The sequence below is a fragment of the Paramormyrops kingsleyae genome, chromosome 24, assembly GCF_048594095.1.
Source record: "Paramormyrops kingsleyae isolate MSU_618 chromosome 24, PKINGS_0.4, whole genome shotgun sequence".
NCBI lineage: Eukaryota > Metazoa > Chordata > Actinopteri > Osteoglossiformes > Mormyridae > Paramormyrops > Paramormyrops kingsleyae.
Genome location: NC_132820.1, coordinates 11,420,144 through 11,447,914, shown reverse-complemented (window position 1 = coordinate 11,447,914; position 27,771 = coordinate 11,420,144). Strand labels below are relative to the sequence as shown.

General features: G+C 48.2%; 1 protein-coding gene across 2 annotated transcripts in view; it reads left to right on the top strand.

The window, feature by feature from the left end:
- LOC111860794 (cell adhesion molecule DSCAM-like) overlaps window positions 1-20,788 on the top strand; it is a 64,444-nt gene extending 43,656 nt beyond the window's left edge. The window contains exons 8-33 of one of the 2 annotated variants that reach the window (XM_023844805.2): window positions 649-924; window positions 1,790-2,068; window positions 2,190-2,309; window positions 3,147-3,326; window positions 4,782-4,978; window positions 5,391-5,487; window positions 5,650-5,778; window positions 5,900-6,067; window positions 6,163-6,233; window positions 6,670-6,910; window positions 7,416-7,562; window positions 8,857-9,012; window positions 9,460-9,593; window positions 9,692-9,845; window positions 10,067-10,184; window positions 11,436-11,599; window positions 12,497-12,595; window positions 13,633-13,821; window positions 14,353-14,643; window positions 16,218-16,394; window positions 16,506-16,536; window positions 16,653-16,768; window positions 17,087-17,236; window positions 17,358-17,540; window positions 17,718-18,020; window positions 19,537-20,788. In XM_023844805.2, coding sequence (XP_023700573.1) covers window positions 649-924; window positions 1,790-2,068; window positions 2,190-2,309; window positions 3,147-3,326; window positions 4,782-4,978; window positions 5,391-5,487; window positions 5,650-5,778; window positions 5,900-6,067; window positions 6,163-6,233; window positions 6,670-6,910; window positions 7,416-7,562; window positions 8,857-9,012; window positions 9,460-9,593; window positions 9,692-9,845; window positions 10,067-10,184; window positions 11,436-11,599; window positions 12,497-12,595; window positions 13,633-13,821; window positions 14,353-14,643; window positions 16,218-16,394; window positions 16,506-16,536; window positions 16,653-16,768; window positions 17,087-17,236; window positions 17,358-17,540; window positions 17,718-18,020; window positions 19,537-19,853 — 4,487 coding nt within the window. In that variant the 3' untranslated portion in view covers window positions 19,854-20,788. Of the gene's footprint in view, window positions 1-648; window positions 925-1,789; window positions 2,069-2,189; window positions 2,310-3,146; window positions 3,327-4,781; window positions 4,979-5,390; window positions 5,488-5,649; window positions 5,779-5,899; window positions 6,068-6,162; window positions 6,234-6,669; window positions 6,911-7,415; window positions 7,563-8,856; window positions 9,013-9,459; window positions 9,594-9,691; window positions 9,846-10,066; window positions 10,185-11,435; window positions 11,600-12,496; window positions 12,596-13,632; window positions 13,822-14,352; window positions 14,644-16,217; window positions 16,395-16,505; window positions 16,537-16,652; window positions 16,769-17,086; window positions 17,237-17,357; window positions 17,541-17,717; window positions 18,021-19,536 lie in introns of those variants that run through there. The other variant, XM_072706649.1, reaches the window with a different exon arrangement.
- Window positions 20,789-27,771: the final 6,983 nt, after the last annotated feature.

The window sequence follows — 27,771 nt, the reverse complement described above, 5'->3', positions numbered from 1 at the left end:
GCCAGAAGACACTGTGTTACGTTCCATATTTGCATTGCGATCAGTACACAGACATATGTCTCTGTGTGTCTGTGCCTGTGTGTATTTGTCTATTCCCTCGCGCGTTTTCCCGATTCGAACCCAAGCCGCATCCCTGCTTCTCTCTGCCCCTGCCCCCTATCATCTTCCCCCTGACACCTGTCTCCTTCCAAGTGGCTTGACCTTGCTGTAGATACCGTAGTCGAGGTTACCGTGAGGGAGGCGTTATCTCACGCCGGACAGGTTATCGCTCATGTAAGAGGCGATTTCCGTCACGTGTGTGATTTTTATCATATCCCATTTATGTTTATTTTTTTACTGCTTGGGATGCTGAGTAATTTATCACATGGCTAAGCTGGAATCTCCTCTGGCTTGTGTCTCGTCTGAATGCGACCAGGTTCCTGTTTTGCTGTCTGGGTCGTTTTAATATGGCAACACCGAGGAAGTCGTCTCTACTCTTGCTCATGTGTTTATTATTTGTTCTTTGTTTTCAGAATCAGGGTCCAATGAAAAGCCTTTTGATAAATGTGGCCACACCCTCCGCATGCCCATGATTCTTGGTTCTTATTCCACGTTGTCCTCCAAAGTTTCTTAAAAAAGAGTGCCTGTTCTCCTGTGCCCCTTCTGAAGGCCCAGCCAGCATCCGTCCAATGAAGAACCTCACAGCCATAGCTGGGCGGGACACCTACATTCACTGCCGTGTCATTGGCTACCCGTACTACTCCATCAAGTGGTACAAGAACTCCAACCTGCTGCCCTTCAACCACCGGCAGCGGGCCTTCGAGAACAATGGCACACTGAAGCTGTCCGACGTGCAGAAGGATACCGATGAGGGGGAGTACACCTGCAATGTGTTGGTCCAGCCCCAACTGTCCACCAGCCAAAGTGTGCATGTCAAGGTCAAAGGTAAGGCTCCGCCCCCTAGGTATGCCAAGGTTAGAGGCAAAACTCTATAACTAAGAATGTCAAGGTCAAAGGTAACATTTTACCACTCAGAATGCCAAGGTGAAAGGTAATGTTCTACCACTGGGAATGTCAAAAGTAAGGACCTGTCCCTGATTATGCCAAAGTCCAAGGTCATACACCAACCCTGGGAGTATCAAGGTCAAAATTTGGCCCCTATTCCTCCTGTACTTTAAGGTCAAAGATCCCTGCTCTTGGATTTGTTAAGCTCAAAGGTAAGAACCCAAACCTGATCATACTAAGATCAAAGATAATACCCCACCCCTAAGGTGTATGAAATCAAAGACAAGGCCCCAACCCTGAGAATGTCAAGCTGAAATACTAAGGTCTTTCACTCTGGGCCCTATCTGGGGGACGACAAAGGTATAGTTAGATGGTGGAAAGGCAGCATCAGGAGTGTGCATGTTTGAGTCTCAAAGGGGCGTGGTCTTCTCAACCTTTCTCATGCCATTGGCCTACTTTTTTTTACTTTCATTGGAGGAAGGTCTTTAGGAAAGGGGAAAGGAGGACATCTCTGGATCCTTTGTCCTCTTACACCGCCTACATTCTTGTAGATCTGCCTAGTAACACTGACATAGTTTAGTAGTAACATTTATATTGTAATTCTGTCCCAGCTTCATTAAGAACTGAATTGGGTGTTGAAAGGGTTGTTATTCAAGGTGAACTATTTCTTGAAAAGCTTTTTTAACAGCATTGTCATGTTCTTGTTTCTTTTCACTGTTGGTTATATAAATGTTTTAAATGCTAGTGCAGCCTGAAGAAAGGTCAGGCCAGACGTTTATGTCTTTGTTCTTTCATTTCCTCCAAGTGCCGCCCTTCATCCAGCCCTTCGAGTTCCCACGCTTCTCCATTGGCCAGCGGGTCTTCATCCCCTGCGTGGTGGTGTCCGGCGACCTGCCCATCTTCATCACCTGGCAGAAAGACGGCCGCCCCATCCCGGCCAGTCTGGGCGTCACCATCGACAACATCGATTTCACCAGCTCGTTGCGCATCTCTAACCTCTCGCTCGTGCACAACGGCAACTACACCTGCATCGCCCGCAACGAGGCAGCAGCGGTGGAGCACCAGAGCCAGCTTATTGTCAGGGGTGAGGGGGGGGGGGGGGGGGTGCCAGCTGCGGGGCTGCCCATTTGGGCTGGAGCTGGTGAGACATGGCTGTCACTTGCAGTAGCTGGCGTCGCTGACTGCCATTTTCCTTTCCTGTGCAGTTCCCCCTAGGTTCGTCGTGCAGCCCCGCGACCAAGACGGCATTTACGGCAAGGCTGTGACGCTGAACTGCTCGGCGGAGGGCTACCCCGTGCCCACCATCGTGTGGAAGCACTCCAAAGGTGAGTCTCTGCAAGCATCTGTACAGTGCGAGCCACCCGCAGCTCCTCGAGTGTCCCAGTGCTGTTCGCTATAGCAATGGGTTGCTTATCTGTTCAACACGGTGGTCTGCCTCCTGCTGCCCGGTATGCACTACCTGCTACCCACTATTCACTACCTGCTACCCACTATTCACTACCTGCTACCCACTATTCACTACCTGCTACCCACTATTCACTACCTGCTACTTGCTATAGGCTACCTACTACATGCCACTCACTACCTGCTATCTGCTACCCGCTACTTACTACCCGCTATTCGCTATACACTACCTGCTACTTCTTACTCACTATGCATATGCTACTCGCTACATGCTACCTGGCTATGCACTACCTGCTACTCACTACTTACTACCCACTACTTGCTCACAAACAAATACGTAAATGTGAGAAATCACTGTATAACACCATGGAACTGAAAAAACACATATAAACTTTACAATATATTACTATTCTGATAATGTCTTTATTTTTAATTTGCCTATCAGTGTAAGTTGCAGTCCAGCTTGTTAGTACCAGTGGGCCATTGTATAACCTCATAAAGTTTAACTTACCATATATCCTTATTATATTCAAGCATTTTATCCAAAGACATTGTATTAAAGTAACAATCTGTTCTTGTGTCAAATATTGGAGGGATTTTCAACAGCATTGGGAAAAATATCAAACAAGAGTCAAGTCCCAATCAAAAAGTCATAATGGTTGGTACTGATCTGAGCCTGTCCCGGTGTTTTGTAAAGAACCGGTCCTGGGTTCCATCTTCACTTGATTGGCTTGTACCCCCCACCCACACCCCTCCAGGTGCGGGCGTGCCCCAGTTCCTGCCCATCGCCATGAACTCCGGCTTCCGGATCCAGCTGCTGGCTAATGGCTCGTTGCTCATCAAGCATGTCTTGGAAGAGGACAGCGGCTACTACCTGTGCAAGGTCAGCAACGACGTGGGAGCCGACGTCAGCAAGTCCATGTACCTCAACGTCAAAAGTAAGGAGTGGCCAGCGGGGTTGGGGGGCGCAAATGACTCATCACTCACATTCAGGTGCGATGCATTGATTGGTTCAGCATGAGGGGGTGGGGCTCGTGTAGTGCTATGTTCTGAGCCAATCATCAGACAGGCCTGAGAGTGAGGCCTAACTGGTTACAGTGCCAGGGTCTGACACAGGCTCACACTGTGTGTGTGTTCAGAGCTTTCATGCCCCATTTCCCCGTACCCCCATAACTCAGCATGTGTATGTTACTGTGAATGCTCAAGCTATTCTCAGGTATATATGTGTCTACGTCACGCTTATTGCATGGGACTGTGAAGCATGAATTTAACCTTTCTCTTCCGTTGCACACAGTCTAGAAAGTCTGCTTCCTTTATTTGGACAGTATGTATCTGACGGGCACTTTCTGTGTGGACAGTACCTGGCACTTCCTCTATTCCTTACTGGCATTTCCTGTATTCCTTCCTGGAACTTCCTCTATTCCTTTCTGCCATTTCCTGTATTCCTTCCTGGCGCTTCCTCTTTTCCTTCCTGGCATTTCCTGTATTCCTTCCTGGCGCTTCCTCTATTCCTTTCTGCCATTTCCTGTATTCCTTCCTGGAACTTCCTCTATTCCTTTCTGCCATTTCCTGTATTCCTTCCTGGCGCTTCCTCTTTTCCTTCCTGGCATTTCCTGTATTCCTTCCTGGAACTTCCTCTATTCCTTTCTGCCATTTCCTGTATACCTTCCTGGAACTTCCTCTTTTCCTTTCTGGCATTTCCTGTATTCCTTCCTGGCGCTTCCTCTTTTCCTTTCTGCCATTTCCTGTATTCCTTTCTGGCACTTCCTCTTTTCCTTTCTGGCATTTCCTGTATTCCTTCCTGGCGCTTCCTCTTTTCCTTTCTGGCACTTCCTGAACAGTTTGTTTCTATCAGGAATTTCTAATGTAGATAGTTTGTTCTTGCCTGATAGGCTCAGCGGGCTAAGCGTCTGTACCTGTGACTGGAAGGTCACCGGTTTGGCCTCGGCACATCTGTGGACCCTTGAGCAAGGCCCTTAACCCCCAGCTCCCTGGGTGCTGCAATGGGTGGCTGCCTTTCACAGCCAGCTTGCTCTCACCTAAAGTTGCAAGTTGGGGGAGACATAAAGAGAATTTTCAGGGATCAACAAAGTATCTATTGTTATTATACTTTCTGTGTGGACTGTTTGTTTTTGTCTGGCGTTTCTTGTATTCCTTCTTGCATATCTTGAATACCTTCCTGAAACTTCCTTTGTGGACAGTTTGTTCCTGCTGGGCACTTCCTGTGTGGACAGTTTGTTCTTGCCTGGCATTTTCTGTATCCCTTCCTGCACTTCCTGTTTTTCTTTCTGACACTTCCTGTGTGGACACTTTATACCTGCTGAGCACTTCCTGTATGAACAGTTTGTTCCTCTCTGGCACTGTGTCTCATCATAGTAACCCTCCCCCTCCAGTCCCAGCCATGATCACATCGTACCCCAACACAACGCTGGCAACGCAGGGCCAAAAGAAGGAGATGAGCTGCACAGCTCACGGTGAGAAGCCCATCATGGTCCGCTGGGAGAAGGAGGACCGCATCATCAACCCAGAGACCAGCCGCTACGTGATCTCTGTCAAGGAGACAGCCGACGAAGTCATTTCCACCCTGCAGGTACTGCTGTCTTTCATAGGAGGGAGCCCTCCACCCTGCTCGAGCCAGGTCCCAGTGTTTTCTGTTCCATATTCCCGCCATGATCGATCTATCTAAGATGTATAAATGTGTCCGAGGTGCAGAAGGATACCGATGAGGGGGAGTATACCTGCAATGTGCTGGTCCTGCAGTCTGCTGGAGGGCTGCCCGACTGGGCTCTGGAGAGTCCCAGTCCTGAGCTCTTCAGTTAGCCAAGTGGACAGGGCATCTTGAGTAATGCTTGTTGAAAGCTGGGTCTGCTTCTGCTTGTGGGCTTGGCTGTCCGATGTTGGCTCCCCTTGCTGTCTATGGCCAATAAACATGGTAAAATGAGGTTCAGTTATACTTATTTTCTCCAGTATGACCCCAGCCCTCATGTGTCTCTCCGCTCCAGATTTTACCTACAGTCAGGGAAGACTCTGGGTTTTTTTCCTGCCATGCGATCAACACGTATGGTGAAGACAGAGGCATCATTCAGCTGACGGTCCAAGGTAACGGGATGCTCTGGGATGCATTTCTGATAACTGCAAGACTAAAAGACCAGGCCTTGCAGTATATGGGGTTAGGGTGTTACGGTCAAAGTGTCCCAGAGGGGATAATAATCATGGGTGCATGTTTAATATCAAACAATCTTCCAACCTCTTCCACCCCAGAACCCCCTGACCCTCCCGAGGTGGAGATCCGGGAGGTGCGGGATCGTATCATTGCCCTCCGTTGGACTATGGGCTTTGACGGCAACAGCCCAATCACTGGCTATGACATTGAGTGCAAGAACAAGTCAGGTATGGTTGCTAGGGAGACTGGAAAGTTTTTAAGCCAATGAGTGAGGCTTACTGCTTTTCAGCTTCACCTCCTCCACTGCACTTCACCCTTGTATGATCCTTAACCATACTCTACCTAAAGCCACCTGGGAAACTGCCCAGAAGACCAAGGACGTCTCCCCGCAGCTGAACCAGGCCACCATCATCGATCTCCATCCATCGTCCACCTACAACATCCGCATGTTCGCCAAGAACCACATTGGCAAAAGCGAGGCCAGCAATGAGCTCACTGTCACCACTGATGAAGCAGGTAACATCTCATGTGGCCATGAGTCTTGGTCTTTTAAGGCAGAACTGATCTGCTGCTTCCTTGACTGACTAATGTTGGACTTATCTCCTCCTTAGCCCCCGATGGCTCTCCTCAGGATGTCCAGCTTGAGGCCGTCACATCCCAGAGCATCAGAGTCACCTGGAAGGTATGGTGAGGCCTCTTGACCTGCGTGCTCAACTCATGAATTGATTCAGGTGTAGTAAGTCTCATGCCAGATCAGTATGGGGTGGTCTCATGGCAGGTCAGGATGGGGTGGTCTCATGGCAGATCAGTATGGGGTGGTCTCATGGCAGATCAGTATGGGGTGGTCTCATGGCAGGTCAGGATGGGGTGGTCTCATGGCAGGTCAGGATGGGGTGGTCTCATGCCAGGTCAGGATGGGGTATTCGCGTGCCAGGTCAGGTTGGTGACTTCCCCATGCCATGCTGACCTGGCTACACTGGTCATGCAGTTTCTTTGTCCTGTTGACATCACCTCTCCCTAGATTCTGTCAGTAAGGGGTGATTCCAATGGCATCAGTTGACATTCTTTAAGTGGGGAGAGGCTCTGGGTCTATTACCATAGTGTCTGAATCCTTCCAGGCACCCAAGAAGCACCTGCAGAACGGCGTGATCCGTGGCTACCAGGTGGGCTATCGCGAGCACAGCATGGCTGGCAGCCATCAGTTCAACGTGGTCACCACAGAGACGACGGGAGACGGCGAGACACTTCTGCTGGATGGTCTAAGGAAGTTCACCCGCTATGGAGTGGTGGTGCAGGCCGGCAACAGTGCAGGCATGGGACCGTCATCCCAAGAGGTGGTGGTCACCACGCTGGAGGATGGTGAGTAACAGCACCCTCTAGTGACAGTAGGACAGAACTGCAAAGAATACTGAAGCATCTGTGTTTAAACTGGACTGAGTTTGACAGCCCAAATCTTAACCAGTATACTCGCCCTAAACCCGTGAGGTTCTACACAAGCAAATGATATTTTTAGTTTAATTCTTTGCTGTTAATAACTTTGCTTCCTTGCTTCGAATATTTACTACATTGATTAAGAGGACTGATTGGCTCATAACAACATTATCAAATCTTTTCAGTAAAATAATGAATGCAGAAAGCAAGTTTGACAAGACTAATAAATATTAAAATTTAATTTTCCGCCCAGTTGTGAAACTGTGATACAAAATCCTGTGAATTTCATGCAGCCAGTTCTTAGGTTTCACATTTAACTCCATAGTCCCATTGATCTCCGTTACCATTTTTAGTACGGGAAAGGTACACGAGCTCCACCTAGTGGACACCTTGCAAATTGCACTTTGTTACAGTTTTCTATTTCCCTCCTTAGTGCCCAGTCGGCCGCCTGAAAACGTCCAGGCCACCGCCACATCAGCTGAGAGCATCTCGCTGTCCTGGCAGACGCCTGGCAAGGATGCCCTCAATGGCGTCCTCCAAGGTTTCCGCGTCATCTACTGGGCCAACTTGCCTGACGGAGGTACAGCCCCCGGTCTCTGTCAGCCAATGGCTATAGAACCATTTACCCATCCTCTTCAATCCTATCAGTATTGAACATCATAGTGATGGCGACGGAGATTATTTTAATTATTGTTATTAGGGAGATCGTGTAGAGAGTCAGGTGACTGATTAGTTCTGTCTGTCCCTCGTTCCGGGTTCATCCTAGGAATTTTTAAAGTGGGGGGGGGGCATAATTCATAATATGAATATCTTTAGCAAATGAGGTTTAAAATTGGTGAGTGACAGGGGAGGGAGCTTCCAGGAGCCAATCAGCTTTCAAGTGGGAGCCAATCAGCTCTTAGCTGGGGCCAGTGTCCCTGTACCCCTGTCCTAGTTCTCAGTTCGTGTCCACGACATCCCTACTCATGTTTCTGTTTATTTTCTCCTCTATTAAAGTCCTCTTCTGTGTCTGTATTTACTGCTGTGTGGCGTTGAGCACTAATAAGCCAGCATTCCCCATTTCCCCAGTTCTTTTTCCCCCCCCCCACTATGGGGGACTCTCACAGTAGAGCTAGTATAACATGGCTGTTTGGCAGCCGGCCTTGTCTAGAGGGTCTCATGATCCCTACGGAAACATTGTTGACATTCTCCGCAAAGCTAGTTAGCATTCATAACCCACAGCAGGAAAGCATAGTCTTAACCGTTGACCTTAGTCAGTTAACCACACTGCTCTCTGCTGGGTGGGAGCCAGATTAAAACAGAGTGGAGATACAGATCATTACCCCCAGTATCTGTGTGAGCATGGATTCAGGATTATCTTCACGTCTGTTTCTGTAGCATAACCCCCGGGTCCATAGAGGTTCATAGAGGCTGGTCTCTGTTGGGCTTATCCACAGGGTCACTGTTATTACTTTTGACATGCCGTGACCTTTGACCCCCAAATCTGTCACACCGATTTCACAGATGCTCCTGTTCGCTGTCACAGTCTGACAGGCTGACCCACTAATGAAATATTCAAAGACCATTTTAAACAGGCAAGGTTCTGTGGCTAGTGTGTCCAAACAGAGGAATGACAGCTGTTATCTATCCGTGCCACATCGTCCCGCTTCTGTTTCGCTGTGGTGGATATGACATGGGCAGCCTGCTTATATTCCAATCTGCCACAAGGTGGCAATGTAGAGCTCATTCAAGACAGCTTATTCCACGCATAAGGATGGTCCCGCAGCACCACGCGCATGATACCAATGAAATCACAGAGCATGCCTTGTGCTTCTGTTATATTTCATATAACAGAAAATTATACTAACCTTTGACCTTTTGCCGGTACCCTCCAGAGCTTGGCGAAATCTGGAACGTGACCACAATGCAGCCGTCGCTAGAGCTGGACGGCCTGGAGAAGTACACCAACTACAGTGTGCAGGTGCTGGCTTTCACGCGAGCCGGCGACGGCGCTCGCAGCCAGCAGATCTTCATCCGCACCAGAGAAGATGGTACGGGGGCGGGCACCGTGGGGCGGGGAATGGAGCTCAGATAGGTGGCATCTCTGACAACAAGATCGGTTCCCTAAGTCTGTCTTTAAGTCAAATTCGTAGGTAAGTCGGAACAGTGATGACAAACTCCATATTAATTATGCAGTAATAAATAAACTACATACAGTACTGAACTGTACCTTGAGCCAACGAGCTGCGGAAGCTGCACGATGTTTTCACCAGCCTCACAAAGTAGTGCGTGTGTTCATTACAAACCATTGTATTTAACTTGTATTCCGATTTTTAATATAATAGGCTTTATGGCAGTAAGTACGAGTTGTTCCGTACGTCAGGCATTCTTAACCCGGGGACTGCCTGCACGTCAACATTATCTATGTACCACACGTATGAAATTATTGTCAGTCCCTTTTTCGTTGCCCCCCACCTCACTTCCTGTCTTGTCTCCAGTCCCTGGGCCACCAGGGGGGGTAAAAGCCGCGGCCGCCGGCAGCACCGTAGTGTTCGTCTCCTGGCTGCCGCCTCTGAAGCTGAATGGGGTCATCGGGAAGTACACCGTATTCTGCTCCAACCCTTACCCTAAGGTACAGGACAAGAGGGGCCACATCGCCTGGCTTCCGTCTCTTGCTGACGTGTCTCGTGCCCGTCCTCATGGCCCCCGCGCCGCTCCCGCGTTCCGCAGGTCATGAGTGAGTTTGAGGCTTCACCGGATGTCTTCTTCTACCGCATCCCAAACTTGGTCCAGAACCGACAGTACAGTATCTGGGTGGTGGCGGCAACAGAGGCAGGTCGGGGCAATGCCAGCACCATCATCACAGTGGAGCCGCTACCCAAAGGTACGCAGCCAACGGTTCCACCCACAGATGAACCTTCAGCCGCACCCAGTTCTATTAAGACACACAGACCAAAATTCACAGTTAATCACGTTTAGTCAAAGAGGGAGACTATTGTCAAATTCTGTGCATTTTGGTGGTATATTTCACACACATTAGTGAACTTTTAAAAGACAAATAGGAAGTTAAAAGGTCACATGACATGAACTGTTCTCATTCCCCAGCTCCTGCCAGGATCTTGACGTTCAGTGGCACTGTCACAACACCCTGGATGAGGGACATAATCTTACCGTGCAGGGCGGTCGGGGACCCATCCCCCACCGTCAAATGGGTGAAGGACAGGTAACCCAGATTCGACAGGAAATAACAGCAAAGGCAAACAGGAAAAGCTATTCATTAATTGGAAACAGGAAAAGGCGAAGGAAAGGAAACAGGTGATAGATGTACAGTAAAGGGAACAAGAGAAGCAACAGAAGAGGCAAACAGGATGAAAATATAGACTGACAGGGAATGGGAAAAGTGAAAAACAAGGAAGAGGAAGGCACAGAGGAAAGAGAGGAAGGAGACATGGAACAGGAAAGGCACACGGGAAAGACAGGAACAATACAGGAAACAGGAAGGCCACATAGGAAAGACAGGAACAATACAGGAAACAGGAAAGGCACACAGGAAAGACAGGAAGAAAACAGGAAAGGCACACAGGAAAGACAGGAAGAAAACAGGAAAGATACACAGGAAAGACAGGAAGAAGACAGGAAACAGGAAAGACACACAGGAAAGACAGGAAGAAGACAGGAAACAGGAAGGCCACATAGGAAAGACAGGAACAATACAGGAAACAGGAAAGGCACATGGGAAAGACAGGAACTATACAGGAAACAGGAAAGGCACACAGGAAAGACAGGAGGAAGACAGGAAAGACACACAGGAAAGACAGGAAGAAGACAGGAAACAGGAAAGGCACACAGGAAAGACAGGAAGAAGACAGGAAACAGGAAAGATACACAGGAAAGATTGGAAACAGGAAAGACACACAGGAAAGACAGGAAGAAGACAGGAAACAGGAAAGACACACAGGAAAGACAGGAAGAAGACAGGAAACAGGAAAGACACACAGGAAAGACAGGAAGAAGACAGGAAACAGGAAAGACACACAGGAAAGACAGGAAACAGGAAAGACACACAGGAAAGACAGGAAGAAGACAGGAAACAGGAAAGGCACACGGGAAAAAGTTGTCAAGTAACAGCAAACTGTACAGGAAAAATAGACACGAGAAAGCTGCAGAGTAACAGGAAATGGGAGAGGAACCAGGACAAAGCTGTAGTATAAAATGAAGCAGATAAAAATATTAGAAACGGGAAGTGAAAATAGGAGAAAGCAGTTGAGTAACAAGAACAAGGAAGGAAGACAAACAGGAAAGAGCTGTAAATTACGAGCAGCCAACCAGATGATAGATCTGCACCAAACGGAAGTCAGCAGCCCTTGGTCTTCTAGGCATAACATCTGTCTATTCAACTAGAGTTCAGCATTAAAACCACATGTAAGCACCACGATTGCACATGGTCATGAGAATATAACCTGCCCTCTTTCAGCAATGGCAATCCTGCCCCAGTGGTCACTGACGGAAGGCGCAGTATCCATAGCAACAGTAGCTTTGTCATCCGGATGGTGAAAGCAGAGGATTCTGGGTACTACACCTGCATGGCTAGCAACAGCTGGGGATCGGATGAGATTGTGCTTAACCTGCAGGTTCAAGGTAAACAAGACAAAACTGTGTGATGGTGAACTGACCCAACATACAGTGCTCAGTCTCGGGACGGTTCCACAATTCAGTGAAAAAAAAAAAAAAACAGATTTATTGCTAAGATTATAGCAAAAATCAGTAGACATACATATGAATATATATATCACAATTGAAACAATCAGTAGTTGTTAGTAAAACATTTATTTCAAGTAGTAATAAATTGAAACTCAAATTATAGTTCTAAAGGAGCTGTTCAGTGTTAACAAGTTCATTGACAAGCAGTCTCACTGCGTGCTTTTTAATTAGTAACACCTTTGCAATAACATAATGCACCAAGCATTTGTGTTTAGTGTCCCTTTGGGAGCCAGTGACTACAATGGCAATTAATAGTAAAATGGCAAGAACAGAACTGAATGTGTCAGTCAACAAAATTGACATTTAATAAAAAGAAAATGTCTGTAGGGAAGATATATGCAGATATGTTAAACATTGCATGCCTATGGGCCAGAGCGTCTGTGTTCCCACCCCAGTGTACTCCCGTATAGTGGACAGGATTTGCAACATTTTTACAGAATTAAACAAGCTTCCCAAGACTTCCTGGGAGCACTGTATAACCCAAAACCCTGTTTATGTACTCCAAATTCTGTCTGCCTTGAGATAAGGGACCACCCAAAATCACCTTGAATAAAGAGGAACGATGAGCTGAAATGATGTCAGCAGGCAATTTTAAGCATCCTGAACATGTGTTTCTGCTTGGTTCTGGAGTTGTTCTTTCCATTAATTACCGAAGAAGATCTTGATTCTTCTCTTCTGTTGCCCTCTAGCTTGGCATGTGCCTCCTGAATGCCCCTCAGGATATGTTGTCAACCAAGCACAGACACACCAAAAAATAACGACGTTTTCTCCTAGTGCCTCCAGACCAGCCTCGTCTCACGGTAACCAAGACGACCACCACGTCCATCACTCTCTCCTGGATCCCTGGAGACAATGGGGGCAGCTCCATCAGGGGTGAGTCAGGTCATCTTTTATGTACGGTGAGTCGGCAAATGTGGAATGGCTGGTGATTCTGATGCTGGAGAGAAGCCCAATGAGGGGCTGGCACTGTCTGATACTGGCTATAATGATTGGTTCTCGATAAGCAACTCACCAGCGGTACTCAGGGAGAGTGTCCACACGGTAGACTGTTTCCCTCCATACGACCAGGGAACAAGGAAGTTTGCAGCAGTAGTAATGGTGTTATGTGTGAGGACCAGGAGCAATTCTAAGATTTTTTTAAGGTTGGGGGGGCATAAGAGGAGCCAAAATTCAGAGAGATGCCTACCATATCATTAGCCAATGATATGTTTTGAATCTTATGAGTGACAGTGAAAGGGGTACTTCGTGGACCAATCAGCTTTCAGCTGGGGCCAGAGCCTCTGTGCGCCCACCCCTGTGTACTCCTGTATAGTGGACAGCAGCAAGACTTAAGGATCCTACATCCTATCAGTCACACATTTAACCAGTTCCAGATGTCATTGTTACCCTAGTGAGCCTTTAGTGTGACATTTAACTTCTTAACATTTTTTCTGGACTTGCTGAACAAATGAACCCCACCCACGACTTGCTTATCATCTTGCCTGTATTGGTCGTTAAAGTCCCATTCAGAAAGTCTTAAGGTGTTTCTCAATACCAAGAATGCAAAGACTGTACTTACGGTCTTGGCAAGAGCGGTCTTGGTAACTCGCCTCCCAAGAATGAACTTGGGGTGCAATGAATCATGGGATTGTTGTCACTTGGCGAGGATGCAACCGATGTATCTTTGATATTTGGAGCGGGGCAAGACCAGCATCCATGGACTTTTACCATCTTCTGTACTTCTGTATTTGAGTATTGGACCTGGTCGTCGACAATGGAAGATGACGTAAAATGGGTACGCGAGAACACAAGTAGGGTCACGTACACATCGACAAACAGTCATAGAGATGTTGGTGCAGGAGGACATTGACACAGATACCACTTGGTGGGTGAAGGTCAGGGACCCTGACTACTGTCCCCGCTCCATACAGGGTATGTCCTGCAGTACTCAGAGGACAACAGCGAGCAGTGGGGCAACTTCTCCATCAGCCCCAGCGAGCGGTTCTACCGGCTGGAAAACCTCAAGTGCGGCTCGTGGTACAAATTCACACTTACTGCCCACAATGGGGTGGGACCCGGCCGCATCAGCGAGATCATTGAGGCCAAGACACATGGCAAAGGTACCATCCTCTCCTTTGCTTTCTTTTACATCGTTTTTTATTCCATGTTAGTGATGGTCAAATGAAGTTTCAAATTTGCTGTATTTTTCGACACTAGTAGATGGTGCTATAAGTTTGTTTTGGGGCATCCTTTGAGCCCTTTGTTGAACAGAGAGCGCCATCTAGTGGGGTCAGAAAATACAGCACATGGTTCATGAAGCTTCATTTGGCCGTCGCTACCACAGGGCAGCCATGCTCAATGTTTATGTTCTGCGGCTGCTGATGCATGTTCCTCTATCGTGTGTGCAGTTGAGCTCAGCCTCCTTTCCATGCAACCAATTAGCAGACTCTGTATACAAAACATAGCTCTGATTGGAGAAGGAATATGACTCTCACTGCTAGCAGTCAATAACCAGACAGGCTATGAAAGCCGATTACAGAGCAGCTGAACCAACTCTGTGATTTTGCAGAATGTAAGAGTTTGATTTCTCAGGTCTAGAACCGCTGTCTCCGATACTTTTCGAAACTGATCTGTTCGTTACTCCTGCCCAGAGCCGCAATATTCCAAGGAGCAGGAGCTGTTTGCCAGCATCAACTCCACCCGTGTCAAGCTGAACCTGATTGGCTGGAGCAATGGTGGCTGCCCCATCACCTCCTTTGTCCTGGAGTACCGCTCGGTGGACAGCGCCATCTGGACGACTGCTCAGCGTGCATCTCTGACCAAGAGCTACACCCTGTACGACCTGCAAGAGGCCACTTGGTATGAGCTGAGAATGAAGGTGTCCAACAGTGCCGGTTTCGCAGAGAAGACCGCCATGTTCGCCACTCTCAGCTATGAAGGCAGTGAGTCTTCCTCCTTCTTCCTTTCCAGCTCATGCTGTCCGTCCTTCCCTCTGACATTCTACCCTCATGTCAAGTCTTAAACTATGTCTCCGCGAAGAGAGTCACACCGTCTGTCGTCATGTAGAGTCACACACTCTGTCTTCATTTAGAGTGTCAGACGCTATGTCCATATGTAGAGTCACGGATTCTGTCCTCATGTAGAGTCACTTCGTCCACATCTACAGAGTCACACACTGTATCTTCACGTAGAGAGTCTCACACACTGTCCTCATGTAGAGAATCACACACTTCGTCCACATCTACAGAGTCACACACTCTACAGTATCTTCACGTAGAGAGTCTCACACACTGTCCTCATGTAGAGAATCACACACTTCGTCCACATCTACAGAGTCACACACTCTACAGTATCTTCACGTAGAGAGTCTCACACACTGTCCTCATGTAGAGAATCACACACTTCGTCCACATCTACAGAGTCACACACTCTACAGTATCTTCACGTAGAGAGTCTCACACACTGTCCTCATGTAGAGAATCACACACTTCGTCCACATCTACAGAGTCACACATCTTCACATAGAGAGTCTCACACACTGTCCTTATGTATAGAATCATGCAATCTGTCTTCATGTAGAGATTCTTGCACTTTGCCGTCTTATATAGAGCCACACAGTCTTCAGCAGTATCTCCAAGGAAATATGTGCTTTGCTTAACTCTCCCAGCAGGGAATCATCCGTCAAGCGACAGGCATTTATCGCAGCAGTATAAAGAGAAAGGCAGGGGTTTATTTGCTCATCACGCCTTCCTATCAGTGCCGTGCTCTGGTCTGGAATGAAGAGAGCTTCCTCACCTAGTCTTTAAGCGGCCCTTAAGGCTCTGGGTCCGCTGATGAACGAGACCGTCACACGTCACTGAATCTCTTGCTGACTTTGCTAACTTTCGCCGCTCCCTTGCAGTTCTTAGCGATGCTCCCGTGTCGCAGGGGTATTGATCGCCGACTTGTGGATTAAATCATTTGCTGACTTACTGGACGCGGGGGAGTTGCTCAGTGATTTCCTGTCAGACGCCCTAAACCCTCCCGAAAGCCCAACTGCCCATTGGACGGGCCATGCTATATTTGTTGTCTTCTCTGTGCATAAAAACCAAGCCCCAACACTGGGGGGGGGGGGGTTTCAGGCAGCTGGGTCTGAGTGCCAGATTCAAAAAAAGGTTAAGTGCCGACTTCTCCGTGGAGCAGAGGCTCATGGGAATGCAAATGTGAAGGAGTTGATATATCTCAGGACGGTCAAGAGTATGAGGTTTTTATTGCCTTATATTTCAAAGCTAAACACTTCTGAACACGAGAGTCGAGAGATGCCAGCCACGAGTGGGAGACTTTATCTCCGCAAAGGTTATGAGAAACCAGAAGATCACAGATCGTAGCGATAAACTTCGGCCTGAGATGTCAACGGCTAATTCCCAGGAGGAGCTACGTATGATGCCTCGAGGGAAACGCCCTCGATGACCCAGCTTAAGCGCCTCCCCGTATCAAAGGGCTGATGTGTTTGACACCAGTCCTCCATTCCCATCAGGTACCATTCCACCCCTGGCGAAGACCGTGGTGGAGAGCAAGGGCAGCGTATCTGCCAATGAGGGCCTGAAGATGATGGTGACCATCCCCAGCATCTTGGCGGGCTTGGTACTGCTCGTCATCCTGCTGATGGTGCTCAGGAGGAGAAGGAGGGAGCAACGGCTCAAGAGACTGAGAGGTAAGACGCCCCCCCCCCCCCTTCCCCACACACAAACACACAGACGTGGAAATGGCAAGTGAATCTATAGATAAGCAAAATGCTAACTAAGGGAAAAACATTTGCCCACAGATGCGAAAAGCTTGGCAGAGATGCTTATGAGGTAAGTGTGAGCTTGGGTCCCATCTCCGATACTAAATGGTGAAAATATGGTTCAAATCTTACTGTAAACGGCCTCATTCACACATTCAGGCACCGGTCTTGCGGTTCGTTTTTCAGTAAAAACACCAGGCCGTCAGACACCATGAACAAGCAGCAGCAGACCCTCAGGATGCACATCGACATCCCCCGCGCTCAGCTCCTCATAGAGGAGCGGGACACCATGGAGACCACAGGTAGGTGGCGCTCTCGATCCACGGCACACGACGTTGCACGTGCTCCGGGTGCTTCAGACATTGTGCTTTTGCAGCACACGAGGCTTCTGGAGAAACCCACACACACCAGATTCCAACCACCTCATCACGTTCAGCTTCCTTAACCAACACACCACCTAGTGGCCAGACTGAAATGAGACTATAAATATTCACTAAATGTTCATTCTACATAAATGCAGGACTGTGAGGATTATCCCAGCATCTCTCTCCCTCCTTCTCTTCCTCTCCCCTTATCTCTCTCCCTCCCTCTCGATCCTTTGCTCCCTCTCTCCCCCTCAGATGACCGGTCCACAGTGTTGCTTACAGACACTGACTTTGGGGAGACCTCCAAACCCAAGTCCACCACGGTGACCCACACAGTCCACTACCAGTCCATCTCCCAGGCCACGGGCCCCCTAGTGGATGTGTCCGACGCACGACCCGGAACCAGTAAGTCCAGAACGCTGCCACACTTTCCCATAATCCTTTGCCCACTTATTAGATGCTCCTATGTGACTTCAGGACTGACTGATCGCCTCCTCTCTCTTGCTCCCCCCCCCCACCCCCACAGACCCCACAGCTCGTCGTACCGCCAAAGCCGGCCCCGCAGCCCGGAGCCGTTATGCCAGCCAGTGGACGCTAAGCCGCCCCCCCCGGCCCTCCTCATCCCACACTCTGAGCAGCGGCTGGAGGCTGCCCACACCCCGCGACAAAGAGAGCGATAGCTACAGTGCTAGCCCCTCACAGGATACAGGTACGGCAGCCTGCAGAGGACATAATTCTTTCGAGACTTCTATGGGCAAGTGAATTGGGGCTGTCTGTAGCGATGCCTGATTATGTGTACTGCAGGCACTGCAAACTTTAAGGTTTAAAAGAGAAAGGGCTTGTTTGAGCGGCTATAAAAGAGCCGCCCTTGTGTCCGAACACGCAGACCGCGCACGCAGCAGCATGGTTTCCACGGAGAGCGCCTCGTCCACCTACGAGGAGCTGGCGCGGGCCTACGAGCACGCCCGTCTGGAGGAGCAGCTCAGGCAGGGCAAGCTCACTGTCACCGAGTGCTTCGTGTCGGACACGTCGTCCGAGCAGCTCGCCGTCGGGGTGCACGAGTACACCGACAGCCTGGCTTCCAGCACGCCTTCCGAGTCCGGCATCTGTCGCTTCACTGCCTCGCCGCCGCGGCCACAGGACGTCGTGCGCGTCGCAAATGTGGCCGTCCCTAAGGCGCACCGGCCTGGTAGGAACCGGGTCAGCTCTGTGTGTTTGTGTGTGCTTATTTCTATGTCTGTATCTGTCTGTGATTATCCCTGTACCTGTCTGTGTCTGTCTGCGATTATCCCTGTACCTGTCTGTATCTGTCTGTGATTATCCCTGTACCTGTCTGTGTCTGTCTGCGATTATCCCTGTACCTGTCTGTGTCTGTCTGTGATTATCCCTGTACCTGAGTGTATCTGTCTGTGATTATCCCTGTACCTGTCTGTATCTGTCTGTGATTATCCCTGTACCTGTCTGTATCTGTCTGTGATTATCCCTGTACCTCTCTGTGTCTGTCTGTGATTATCCCTGTACCTGAGTGTATCTGTCTGCGATTTTCCCTGTACCTGTCCGTGTCTGTCTGCGATTATCCCTGTACCTCCCTGTGTCTGTCTGTGATTATCCCTGTACCTGTCTGTATCTGTCTGTGATTATCCCTGTACATGTCTGTGTCTGTCTGTGATTATCCCTGTACCTTTCTGTGTCTGTCTGTGATTATCCCTGTACCTGTCTGTCTGTGATTATCCCTGTACCTCCCTGTGTCTGTCTGTGATTATCCCTGTACCTCTCTGTGTCTGTCTGTGATTATCCCTGTACCTCTCTGTGTCTGTCTGTGATTATCCCTGTACCTCCCTGTGTCTGTCTGTGATTATCCCTGTACCTGTCTGTGTCTGTCTGTGATTATCCCTGTACCTGAGTGTATCTGTCTGCGATTTTCCCTGTACCTGTCCGTGTCTGTCTGCGATTATCCCTGTACCTGTCTGTATCTGTCTGTGATTATCTCTGTACATGTCTGTGTCTGTCTGGGATTATCCCTGTACCTTTCTGTGTCTGTCTGTGATTATCCCTGTACCTCTCTGTGTCTGTCTGTGATTATCCCTGTACCTCCCTGTGTCTGTCTGTGATTATCCCTGTACCTCTCTGTGTCTGTCTGTGATTATCCCTGTACCTGTCTGTGTCTGTCTGATTATCCCTGTACCTGTCTGTCTGTGATTATCCCTGTACCTCCCTGTGTCTGTCTGTGATTATCCCTGTACCTCTCTGTGTCTGTCTGTGATTATCCCTGTACCTCTCTGTGTCTGTCTGTGATTATCCCTGTACCTCCCTGTGTCTGTCTGTGATTATCCCTGTACCTGTCTGTGTCTGTCTGTGATTATCCCTGTACCTCCCTGTGTCTGTCTGTGATTATCCCTGTACCTGTCTGTGATTATCCCTGTACCTGTCTGTGTCTGTCTGTGATTATCCCTGTACCTGTCTGTCTGTGATTATCCCTGTACCTCTCTGTGTCTGTCTGTGATTATCCCTGTACCTGTCTGTGTCTGTCTGTGATTATCCCTGTACCTCCCTGTGTCTGTCTGTGATTATCCCTGTACCTGTCTGTGTCTGTCTGTGATTATCCCTGTACCTGTCTGTGTCTGTCTGTGATTATTTCTGTACCTGTCTGTGTCTGTCTGTGATTATCCTCCTTGCCTTGACTGCTGGATCGGCCTGCCTTCCAGGTGGTGAACCGGTGCACCTGCCACCCTACCTCCGCATGGACTTCCTGCTGAGCCGGCCGGCTGCCCCGGCGTCAGGCGCCCAGGCCTGCTTGGAGCCCCTGAAAACACGGCCACTAAAACGCCCCGCCCCCCGGCAGCCCGCCCCCGCCGAGGCACCTGCCTGGCCCCCCGGCTCAGCCGCCACGCTGCCGCAGAGGGAAACTCGCGAACTGGGCCAAACTGCCAAGATCAGCACCTCCCAGGAGTCTTTGCTGGACTCTCGGGGTCACCTGAAGCCAGGCAGTAACCCCTACACCAAGTCCTACACGCTGGTATAGCACAGCGCGCAGGCCCACACACACACACACACACACACACACACACACACAGACACACAGCGCACGTGTACACCACGCTCCACAACGGACTCATTTATTCTCTTTTAAAAGAAAGTACTTCTTTTTTCTTACTATTATTTTTTTTTACACTAACATTCATACTTAAGACTATCTACTGCCAGTATAATTTAGCAACAATATGAGCATGGAGAGGAAGATGATGATGATGGTGGTGGATATTATTATTTAAAAAAGAAAAAAACAATCTTTACCACACAGTCTGCCATTTTTTATTATCTGTGCATTCCTTCCTTTATATTTATTTGTATATTTTATTAGGCTACACAGTTATTTAATGATTGGTCAGTCGTCAGATTTATCTGAGAAGGGAGAAAAACCCTTGCAGATGTCCCTGACCATCCATATGTCTCAGATGACCTTTTCAAATGAAATTTTAATGAATGCATGAGAACGAAGAAACAGGCTATGATGATGAAGATGTTTATAAACATATGATGATGATGATGATGATGATGTTGATGAAGATACGATGATGATAAAAGTATGATGGTGATGAGGATGATGAAGATGGTGGTGATTGTGATAAGGATGAGGGTGATGAGCATGTTGAGGATGATGGTGGTGATGAAGATGGTGATTATGAAGATGATAATATCTGCTGTTAATGATAATGAGGTTGTGCTGGTGATAATGAGGATGACGATTATGTTGGTGATAGTAATTGTGATGATGAAGATGACCAATATAATAATAATTATAATATTAATGGCTGGAAGTCCAGCTGAAATGTTTTGTCAGAATATGAAATGTTACCATGTGAAGATTTATTGTATCTATAAAAGCTAAAATTTAATTTGTGGATATTACAGGGAGATGGATTTGGCTAATAAAATCTTTAGTCATGTTTGCACAAATCGATTCCCCATCAGTTTTACCCCGCAGGTTGCTCTGTTTACATGGATTGAGCAGGCCTGTTCCACCACTCTCCAGGCTGCATAGTCTGTCAGCTCACCTGGTGTTTCAGCAATCAATAATGTCCTCATTTAAATACATCCCATAAACCCTACTGGCTGCTGCCCCAGAGGACCCCACCTGCCGTTGGGGATCAGCCCACACCATTTAGTCTGCCTGCCCTACATGATCACCCCCCCGCATGCCGTTTGAATGGTTTTTCCCCAATCAAGTGTCTAACAGAGCTGTTCTATCTGCACGTTAAGGCTGACATCCTGCACTACATACATCCTGCCTGCAGGTGGCAGTGTGTCAATGTATCACGCTGTCAAGATGAGTACAGAAATAGTACAAAACCCCTCATCTTTAAAAAGGATCATGGTCATTATGAACGTCACAAAGCATGGTTAATATTTTATGCTTGTGACATGCTTTTAAAAATGCTATCCAGGAGGAACCAAACCAAACAAAGGAGTGAAAGCCGTATGTCGTCAGGCCAGTGTGTAGGTAATGACAGAGGGAATGGCCTGAGGTGTACAGGTACGAGTCACATGACCAGGAACCAAGGTTTCCCCCAGCATGCATTGCAGCTGCATTTATTGAATCCTGCGCAGGTTCTGCTGTCCAGTCTCCACCTACTGGGTCTGTTCTCCATTTTAAGGACCTTAAGACAGCATCCTCCCAAACTGCAGGCAGTTTGTTTTTGAGGGGGCAGGTGAGCTGTGAACAGACACACCTAAGGTACCTGTTTTGAGTGGATTTTGTGCCTCTCCTTCCTGGAAACTCTATGCCCGCAGTCAGACTCGCGGCTGGATGCGACACCTCCACATTTACAACACTGCGAGGGCGCAGACGTCAGCTGCGAGGCCGATACGTCTCACACCTTCGTACAGGAGGGGGGTTAGAAATCTAATTAACGACGTCACTGCACTGATATTCCTCAGGGTGTCACAATGCACCGTTGCCTTTCTCTGCAGGTTGTATCTTTTTATGTTCAGGTATGGTCATGTCTCTACCGATATTGCGGGAAAACCGTATGTGTTTTGGCGGTGGGGGGTTTGGTCCCTACCAGTGCTGACACCGAATCTGCACCCTTGTTCTAGGCGTTGGATTTTCAGCGAGTAGGAGGACAGGAGTAGGGTGTCCAGGCCGTGATCCCAGTGTGTACAGGGTGGACGAAGAACGGATGCCGGTCCATAAGATCCCGGGAATCGCTGGGTCAATCGTGATGCTGAATAAAAGGCTGAAACGGGAGAGCTAAGCAAGTGGGAAGAGGAGAGGTGGAGTAAACCTGGAGTAGACATTGTGGATGTAACAGCACGGAGGAAACAGGAAGCAAGCAGAGTAGCGTTAAGAGGAGGGAGTGGACGACATAAACGGCAGGAAGTAAACAAATTACGCCAATGATGTAGCATGAACAGTAAACAGATGATATGGAGGTTGTAGGATCTTGGCATCCTCTGTTGATTTGACAAGTACAACCATAAACATGAGGCGTCAATAATAATCCATGCAGATACACACACCCGCCTAAGCACCCTGCGTGGACCAGTGTGAACCAGAGGGCCGCTGATTCCTCACAGCGCTCACGCTCTGACCTTTTATCCTGCCATGGTCCAGTTCCCAAATCCGGGAAGGTTATCCTGCCATCTGAGGCAGAATGAAAGTCTGGCTGGGGGAGGGAAGGTTTCTCTCCCATACCTGTGACATCCTGCAGGCCTTCGGAGTGAGCTCTCTGCACGGGGTGTGATTGGTTGCCATGTGCGCCAGTCAGGTGTTTTCGTGCCACGTTCGGTTGCGATCGCTCACACTTTCACAAAGATGTTTGACGAGAAGAACACAAGATTGTGCGTAATGTTCACAGTCTTTTTCTGCTGTGGACTTATACATACATACCATGCCGGCTTATGAGCCACATTCCTATTGGCTTAACCAGAAGCAAAACAAGTAAAGTAACCAATGGGAAGTCAGCCATTGTCAGCAATTGATAATGGGTGTCTGTACTGTAACAGTTCTGCTTTAGTACTGAGTGAATTTAACCTTAAAAATTGACAATCGAGGTGGGTCTGGTAGTCAGACGTGTGCCCTGCTATCTGGAGCATATGCTGCTGTGTGACCGTTTAGTTTAGGACAAAAACGAACCATGTGACCATGTGTATTGAGGTCAGCAGTGTGAACGTCTCCCGCTGGAGATCCATCAAACCCGGCGTCATTGTCCTCCAGCAGTGTCACGACCAAGCGTGAAGCCACTTTGTCATTTTCACCCCACAAGGACATCAAAAGTCATGCGGTTAGAAAGCAAAAATAAACAGCATTAGGGACTGGCACCCTCTGACATCATCAACCTGAGACGGCCATGTCATGGTTTCAGCATCACAGTCCATGCAATCCTTGAATGTTCGGGAATTATGCTGCCTTCAAGTGCTAGTTGGAAAGTCCTACTTCCCACATGCAAAGTCGTAAGTAGGAGTCATATTCAAATGCTTGGTTGGCGAAAAAAATAAATGGAAGATGCATTTTTTTTCTTATCTGTTATCTGTACGGACCATCCACAACTGAACGTGAAGGCAGCACTAAACTGAATGTAGTTCACACACGGGCATGAGAATGTGCCTGTGATAGGCCCTGAGTGAACTAATTAAGGTTTGTGCCTTGGCTTGTGATTGGTTGATTAATTAATCAATTAGGAGCATGGGAAACAGCTGGGTGCTGAACTCACTGAGGCCCATAAAAGGAGAAAATCCAGGAGCGTGGAGGTTAATAGGAATTGTTGGTGCTATTTTGGGTGGAAACGTCTAGGTCCTGGGTGGAATATAGAAGCTCCCTTGTTGAATATGTCTTTGTAGCTGAAGAGCAGGCTTTGAGGTTTCCTTTAATCACCAACTTAAGTGATGATCTTGTGACAGAGACTGGCCAGGAAACAGATGTTAATTTTGCTACTTTGCTGCTGATTATCAGAATATATAACGCATGTGAATATCTGTGAAGGGTGGAGTCAAATAGGCTGATCTGCAGATATGCCAGTTACTAGCTTTTAGATGCCTGAGTAAAACGAAGTTGATCATTTAATATCAAACTACTAGTATAGTACATGGGTATTAACCTATAATGTACTGGCGAGCAGGCTCTGAATCTCTGGAGCGTTTCAATGTGTTTTGAGCAGGTGCACAACACTCTCTGCTTCCGCCCATCGTAGTCCAGGGTACGAGTGAGTTGATGATCCTTTACAAATCAACCAGCCTTTAGGTCTCTTATTACATCCAAATGTTGCCCTTTTTTTTCCCCCCCAATGGGAACGCAACACACACAACCCTCAGTGCTGCTGGAACCCAAACTGCAGTGTGCCTGAGTGCTGTGGCTTTGCCCAGCAGAGGCTGATGTGCTGGTCTAACTGGTCATATCAAAGTAAAGGACAGGAGTTTTTTTTTTTTTTTTTTTTTTTAATTTTTAAATTTTTTTCCTCCCCTGCTTGTGAATAAGCCCACATCGGCATCACAGCAATCAAAGCATGTCTGTAGTGGGCTGGCATTTATATGACGAATCAATCAGCTTTAAAATGACAGAATCTTTGACTTCCCAATCAGCTTTCCTGTGGCAATCCTTTGTTTGACCAGTCAGCTTTAATATGAGAGGGGCCACCTCACCAGTCACCTTTAATGAGACGTAATTCGTTCATGTAAGGAACTGACCGGATGCCGCTAAGGCCACAGTGTGCTGGATGTGAAATAATCTGCTCTGTGCTCGCAGGCTCCCTGCTGCCTGAGAGTGGATTAGCGTAGCTGTAAATCGTGAGATTATCAAACCGCTTACGCTCGTCATCACGCGTGATCCTCCTGCGTACGTGAAGAGACCTCGATGCTCTGTGTTTGAATCCATTGATCACTGCTTATGTTAGCGGTTGGAAAGCCAGCCGCGGGTCCGGGAATGCCAGCCAGACCGATAACTGACCACTAGCTGACCGCTAATTGACCACTAATCACGTTAAAAGCCCAGGCTGCGCCAAACAAGACAAATGTGTTGTTCGTGTCCTACAGCGGTTTCGGGCACCTTGTGTTCTGACGCTAACGGACCGCGGATCTCCTGGGCATTGCTCCCAGCTAACTAACTGACCCTTTTCACATGGTGGGTTAGGCCCACTCCTTGTTTCCATGGTACCGGGGGGGCGGGGCTATATGCTGTCACTACAGGCCACACAGTTACCCTAGCCCACATTTAGCTATTGCTCTGTTTCAGTAACCCACTTTTGTTTTATTTTCTCATTGTTATTTTTTTTTCCTCAATAAGAGGAGAACAATTAAATCCTGCCAGTGGGACTGGGAGATTGGAGATACTCATTAAAATGGTAGCCTGGATGATACGACCAAAGAAATAATCAACAGAATCATCTATAATTATCTTATTAGAGTAATGATGAGCAATAATTCAACCTTTTCCCATGAAAAGACTTGATCTACTTCTATAATTAGCAGTGAGATGACACCCCTAGCTGCTGTCCTGTGACCTCCTCTGTTTTTTTCAAGCAGATTTGTCTTCCAGACACTGACAGACTCAGTGTGTTTTTATCATTGTTCTTGCATAACTAGTTTTCCTGAAGGAGTAGGAATTTGATCTGAGGAATGCCCGGGTCCTTTACACTGATCTGCGGAACGCTGGGTCCTTTACACTGATCTGCGGAACGCCAGGTCTTTCACACTGATCTGGGGAACTCTGCGTCCTTCACACTGATCTGCGGAACCCCGGGTCCTTCACACTGATCTGCGGAACCCCGGGTCCTTCACACTGATCTGCGGAACACCAGGTCTTTCACACTGATCTGAGGAACGCCGGGTCCTTCACATTGATTTGAGGAACGCCAGGTCTTTCACACTGATCTGAGGAACGCCGGGTCCTTCACACTGATCTGAGGAACGCCGGGTTCTTTACACTGATCTGCGGAACGCCGGGTCCTTCACACTGATCAGCGGAACCCCGGGTCCTTCACACTGATCTGCGGAATGCCCGGTCCTTCACACTGATCTGAGGAACACCGGGTCTTTCACACTGATCTGTGGAACGCTGGGTCCTTCACACTGATCTGTGGAACAGTGGTTCCTTCACCCTGTGTAGCTGCTGTCTAACCTAAGAGTCCCCTGCTCTTTTCCCATCTGCAGTAACGGGCTCTGTGATGTTGTTTAAAGCGTCTCCCAGAAGCAGCTCAGTGAGAAGCGATCCAAGACTCAGAGAGCTGCTGGCTGCTAGCTAAAATGACCGCGATGGACGTGGGAAAACAAAGCGGCCGGTGAATGATAGCATCTTCATGGGAAATGAGGCTGGAAAGATGTGGGCCAGTAACAGGAAGAAAGCTGAGAGCGATGGGGTGGGATTCCTGCAGCTCCCCCGGCCATCGAGTTAGTGCCGTTTCCCCATTTTTTCTCACCATCCCTCAGCACTGTGGGTCTCCATGCTCAGCATAATGACCAGATTTGCCTCCAGGCCTGTGGGTCATGTGCCCCTAAGGACCCCAAGCTACCCCACAGAAGCCTGACTTAACTTTACTCTTCTTTTTTGGGCAGCATCCCAGCTTTTTTTGCTGCAGACCCCAGTGGATGTGACAAAGTGAAAGTGCCTTTCAAAGGGGCCGCTGCCTCCTCCTCTCTAACATTCACGTTACGCGACTCTGATGGAAATCTTCAGTCTGGTCACCGTCGTCCTCGGCCCCCTCATGGCCACGATCAGCTCTAATTAAACCCTGGGCAAGAACATTTCGTCCCACGGGGTGGCTGCGATCTGTCTTTACAGAGCCGCCTCCAATTTCAGGACTTCTCGGTTACCTAAATGCACGCTGTCTTTCGTTAACACCATTCTGTTCACACCACTGCCGTCAAATTCAACTGCCCAGTTCACCAAAAACAAGAGAAAACGAATGAATAATCATGTTCATTTCAAAATAGCAGCGATGAGTGAGCGGTTTACAGCCCGAGGAGTGAGAATGAGGGATCAGGCCGGGCCGCTTAAATCCGGTAGATTACCAAGCCATCGAGCCAATGACAAGTATAGATCAAACTGGCTCAGATCAAACACTGAACTCCCGACGCCAGAAAAGATGCCAGCCTCAGCTTGTTTAACACCCAACTTGCCCAGATGGGACCCAGTCGTACTGAATTTCTCCTGCTACTTAAAGAGTTTGAATGAAAATGGCTCCGCTGGTTCGATCATGGCCGGTATTTTAATTTCCAATTGCTTATTTGACGAGGTCCTCCACACCTAAAATTAAAAAAAATACCATCACGCAGCCGGCCTCCTGCAGCGGTGTGGAGTCTTCGGTTCAGCTGAGTGTTTTTAAAGAGAGTTATTAAGGGCGAGAAGCCAGAACATTCCGGCAGTAAATAACAGTAATGAGCAAAGGCTTTTCTTAGCATGACTGGGTGGTCCAGCTGCATTCAGCAAACATGCCACTCACGCTTCTAGCGATGCCCCATGTATCGGCCTGGTCGTTCCCTCCCGCTATGCCTGTCACCATGACGACAGTGATCTTGCTGCCATGTCTACTGACCGAGCCTTCCATGGTATTCAAGATCCCGTGTGTCGACGTCGTCATGCTCCATACATCTATAGGATGAAACTGACAAAACATTGTATCTATACCCATGCATTTTAAATACTGGACTCTACATTTAAAATACAGCTCTGGAAAAAAAATAAGGGACCACTCTATATTTGTAAAAAAAAATAATAATTTTTTAAATCTTTGTTTAATTCTGGCTCTGCAGGCTGAAGGCTACACTCTTTCCAGGCTCAAAGTTTGTAAGACAGCAGTAGAGAAGAACAAAGTGAAGCAGGAGACACTGGGATTGACCAAAAACCAGTCAGGATGAGGGCACAAGTAGCTTTCTAATGTCAGAGATGGCCGTCAACTTATCCGACATTGCCTCATAAATCGGAGGATGACCTCAAGTGACCTTCAAAA